The sequence below is a fragment of the Galeopterus variegatus genome, unplaced genomic scaffold (genome assembly GCF_000696425.1).
Source record: "Galeopterus variegatus unplaced genomic scaffold, G_variegatus-3.0.2 Scaffold658, whole genome shotgun sequence".
NCBI lineage: Eukaryota > Metazoa > Chordata > Mammalia > Dermoptera > Cynocephalidae > Galeopterus > Galeopterus variegatus.
In genome coordinates this window covers 69,904-74,652 of record NW_007726769.1, presented here as the reverse complement: position 1 = coordinate 74,652, position 4,749 = coordinate 69,904, and the positions used below count along the sequence as shown (strand labels likewise).

The 4,749-nt window shown below is 57.6% G+C and overlaps 1 protein-coding gene across 2 annotated transcripts in view; it reads left to right on the top strand.

The window, feature by feature from the left end:
- Nucleotides 1–1,958: 1,958 nt before the first annotated feature.
- KRT14 (keratin 14) overlaps nt 1,959–4,749 on the top strand; it is a 4,867-nt gene continuing 2,076 nt past the window's right edge. For both annotated transcript variants that reach the window (XM_008571058.1, XM_008571059.1), the window contains exons 1-3: nt 1,959–2,489; nt 3,673–3,755; nt 4,291–4,447. In XM_008571058.1, coding sequence (XP_008569280.1) covers nt 1,959–2,489; nt 3,673–3,755; nt 4,291–4,447 — 771 coding nt within the window. The remainder of the gene's footprint in view (nt 2,490–3,672; nt 3,756–4,290; nt 4,448–4,749) is intronic.

The window sequence follows — 4,749 nt, the reverse complement described above, 5'->3', positions numbered from 1 at the left end:
GGCCCCTGCAACAGCTAACAGCAACATGCCTCCCAGTGAAAGCGTCTGTCCCTCAGCCACAGTCCCTGCTGCCTCTCACTGGGGAAATTGTAGGGCTGGGCCACGGTGGGGGATAGTCTCTGCCAGGAGATGCGGAGTGTCTGTCAGGGGCGGGTGGAGCGGGGTGGGGCTCTGGCTTAGTCACATCCTCGAGAGTCCTTGGCATGGCAGATCTGGGGAGCTGGCAGCCTCAAGTGCCGGTCTCAGCACTGTCTTCTGAGCTCCTAAGCCCTAGCGGGGGGTGGGGGAGCTCCCTGACTTCTGCTTTGGTGGTAGTTAAGGTGGGGGTGGGGCTGGCGGAAGGCTCTGCTTCCCTCCTGGGAGCAGTTGATCCTAGAAAAGTGTTGGAGCTTCCAGCGGGGGCTGTTGGGGCCTGTCTGGAGAGATGGGACGTGTCAGGCAACCCCAGACACGACCGCATTCCTCCCAACATGCCTGCTGGGGTCTGTGGAGCTGAGGGGCTGATGGGAAGGTGAGGTGGGGGCCGGAAGGGATTGCTTCTGGAGGCTGTGTAGGAGAGGTGGGGCGGCTGAAGTCTTGACATACGAACCTCCAGGGCAGGACCCAATGGACTCCTGGAAATGTCCCCTGGCCCTCGGGGCCTCGGGAGTCAGGGACCCTCATGTTCACTCTGGCCACATTCTTGGCACAGCCTGCTCCTCTCCCAGGTGCCTGTACTCCTCCTTGAAACATCCCCGGGGCCAGCTCCACAATGAGCTCAAATGAGGGTGCCTGAACCAGCCCTCTCTCACACACTGGGGCTGCCCTGGGGGTCTGAGAAGACACCCGAGGCTGCAAGCACAAAGGCCCCCTCCAGGCCCGTTCCTGCGATGCTGCACCATCCCCTTTGGGGCCAAGGCTGACTACAGCGGTGCTAATCAGACTTTGTGTCACACGCGGTTGACAAAACCCTTTCACATATGTGGTCACATTGGGTTCGTGGAGCTGCCAGAAGTAGGCAGAGCAGATGATATTTACTCCCATTTTGCAGATGAGCGAACTGAGGCTCAAAAAAGTGTCAAGCCCTGGGCCACACAGGTGTAAGTGGCAGAGTCAGGAATCACCTGACTTCATGATCTTTCCCGACATCTCTGGCTGTGCCTGTGAGACCACCTGCCCTTGGCCAGACTGAGCAGCCAGTGCCATGGGCCTGTCCCCAGGTGTATGGTGGATGTGAGATCCTCCTCTTAGAGAGGATATTAGGATCTGTGCCCAGGGCTGGGGAGAGCTGCTTGGATTTCCCTTTAACGGGGGCATCAGGGTAGAAGTCTGAGCCACCCAGCTGGCTGGGCATGCTTCAGAGACATGACAGGCTTCTTAGCACAATCCAGCAGGAGGACCTGGAAGGGCCCTGACACCTTCTTGTCTTCTTTAACAGATGGTAGCGCTGAGGGTGGCATGCATGTGCCCAAGGTGACCTTGCCATGCTGGTCTTCCCCCAGCCAGGCATCAGTTGCCTGCAGGGTGGGCCTCCTCTAAGTGGATAGTAAAGGCCCATCCAATTAATGCGGAGCTGACAGGTCACCAGGTTTACAGTGCAGAGAGGCCCTGCTCCCTGTCACCCTGGCGAGTCCAGTGCACGGGTTCCTGAGGGCTGTGGCTGCCTGGGCCCGATGGGAAACTGTAGCCCGCAGGTCCACACCTCCCCGTGTGAATCACGCCTGGCGGGACAAGAAAGCCCCAAACACCCCAAACAATGAGTTTCCAGTAAAATATGACAGACATGACGAGGCAGAGGAGAGGAGGGATCTGACTGGGAGTTGGTGCTCGCCTGTGGGTGATGAAAGCCAAGGGGATGGAAGCTGCCGGGCCCGCCCCTACTCCTGGGTATAAAGCACTTGCATCCTTTTCCAGCTCACCTGAGTGCCTTTCTCTTCTCTCAGCCAACTCGCTCGCTCATCGCCTCCCTCCTGGGCACCATGACCACCTGCAGCCGCCAGTTCACCTCCTCCAGCTCCATGAAGGGCTCCTGTGGCATCGGGGGTGGCTCCAGCCGCATCTCCTCTGTCCTGGCTGGTGGATCCTGCCGGGTCCCCAGCACCTATGGGGGCCTGTCCGTCTCCTCCTCCCGCTTCTCCTCCGGGGGAGCCTACGGGCTGGGGGGCGGCTATGGTGGTGGCTTCAGCAGCAGCAGCAGCTTTGGTGGCGCTCTAGGTAGTGGCTTTGGTGGAGGATATGGTGCTGGCCTGGGTGGTGGCTTTGGTGGTGGCTTCGGTGGTGGGTTTGGTGGTGGCCTCGGTGGTGGTGATGGGCTCCTGGTGGGCAGTGAGAAGGTCACCATGCAGAACCTCAATGACCGCCTGGCCTCCTACCTGGATAAGGTGCGCGCCCTGGAGGAGGCCAACGCTGACCTGGAGGTGAAGATCCGTGACTGGTACCAGAGGCAGCGGCCCGCTGAGACCAGAGACTACACCCCCTACTTCAAGACCATCGAGGACCTGAGGAGCAAGGTGGGTGGACTGAGCAGCAGGAGGTGGCATCCCAGCTACCTCCCTCTGGGAACAATAGATGCCTCAGGGGGCCACCTGCACCTTTAGATTTCTAGACAGGACAGACTTCAACCCCAGATCCCTTCTTCTGAGGCCCTGGATGCCCCAAACAGAGCTGGTCAGTGAGAAGATGGTCTCCCTTGCCCTGCCTTGATCATTTCCCTGCCTCCAGCCCTCACGCCATGTGAGACCAGGGATTCCTACCCTTACATTTTACAGAGGAAAGAGTTGAAGTTGGGGCGGTGCTGTGACCTGCTGAAGGTCACACGGCAAATTAATTAATGGCAGAGCCGAGGCTAGAACCCTCATGCCCCACCTGCCAGTTCAGGAGGCAGCTACCTGTTCTCCAGTACAGGGGAGGGGCAAGGCTGTAACGGGACCAGGCTAGACACTCAAACCGCTTGTTAGCTCATTAGTCTGGGCTGTGGCTGCTGCCGCCCATGAGCCCTGGCACGGGCTGGCCCCTCCCCACAGCCAGGCGGGTGTGGAAAACCCACAGAGGCTACCAGTTGTGGCCCACCTTATGTGCCCTGCACAAGAAGGAGCCTGGTGTGCTTGTGCCCATCTGACTCCAGCCCCCTTCTCCCTGTCCCGCATTGCCCTGGGAACGCTCCCTGCCGAACCTGCTTGGCTTTGATGCCTTGCATGGGTTAGGAAAATTAAATGATGAGTTAAGGGACTCCAGCCTGGCTCAGGGTTTAATTTATCTTCTTTTTCTTCCCCTGCTTCCTCTTTTCTAATCCCCAGTGCAAGCTGGGTCTCATCTCTTGGTGGGTCCCACGCCCAGTGGACTTGAAAAGGAATGCATGTGCTTGTAGAGGACTGGCAGGGCTGATAGATGCAGAGAGAGGAGAATCTAGATCAGGAAGGGGGTCTCGGGAGCCTTAAGGCATTCCCCTCATGTGTAGGTGGGAGGCGTGAAGCCCTGAGACCCATCTTAGGTTTTGCAGCAAGTTTGGCAGGACTGGAATCACAGCTCCAGCACTTTTGATTCAAAGGACACAGCTCTTTTTACCCACTCTGCTGACCATAAGTTGACAAAGTCCTGTGTAGAAGCTGGACCTCCTGGGCCTAATGCAGGTTGCAGTGAAGTCTGGCTAGTGATGTCCCTTTGACAAATGACCTGTGCCCTTTCATCCTGCAGATCCTCACGGCCACCGTGGACAATGCCAATGTCCTCCTGCAGATTGATAATGCTCGCCTGGCTGCTGATGACTTCCGTACCAAGTGAGTTTGCAGTGGTGGCTCAGAATATCCAGCCTCCCCGGGGTGGAGCATTTTTGGAGCAGCGTTTCCTATATAGAGCTGACCAGTGCCAGGATAGCTGCATAAAAACCCCTTGGGGTGTTTGTAAAAATACAGCTCTTGGGCCCATCCTTGAAGTTTTGATTAAGTTATTTGTAACAGGTTACCTGGGTGATTCTGATCCACAGCCAGGTTTGGGAACCACAGCTTCGGGGAGAGACACGCCCCAGTTCCCCACCTGCCCTGAAGTGCAGGAGGTAGTCATATTTGGAGACCTTGCGCACTATTGGTTGGCTGAAGCTAGAAGTGCACCCCTCCTCCCCCCGAATTCTGCAGCAGGATGAACTGCCTTATTCCCAGGCCCCCAGGAATGTTCAGATCTGAGCAATCAATGGGCACTGTGTTCAAGATCGGCTCCCTAAACCACCCACAGGGTGCCAGCACTGGGGAGAAGGGAACAAAATCTTCAGTGTGGCCAGGATGGGTGTTTCATTCCTTTGCTCTCGGGTCATCCCAGGTACGAGACGGAGCTGAACCTGCGCATGAGTGTGGAGGCCGACATCAACGGGCTGCGCAGGGTGCTGGACGAGCTGACACTGGCCAGGGCCGACCTGGAGATGCAGATCGAGAGCCTGAAGGAGGAGCTGGCCTACCTGAAGAAGAACCATGAGGAGGTGAGAGCTAAATGGGAAAGCCAGCTTAAAAGAATAGCAGGGAGGGGGCCGGCCTGGTGGCGCACTGGATAGTGCACCGCTTGGGAAGCGCGGTGGCGCTCCCGTCCGAGGGTTCGGATCCCACATACAGACCGGCTCCCGCTCACTGGCTGAGCGAGGCGCGGGAGCAACGCCGAGGCTTGCGATCCCGTTGCCGGTCCCCGGTCCGGTATGGGGGCAACACTGAGGGTTGCGATCCGTTGCCGGACACGGAAAAAAGACAAAAGACAAAAAAAAAAAAAAAAAAAAAAAAAAAAAAAAAG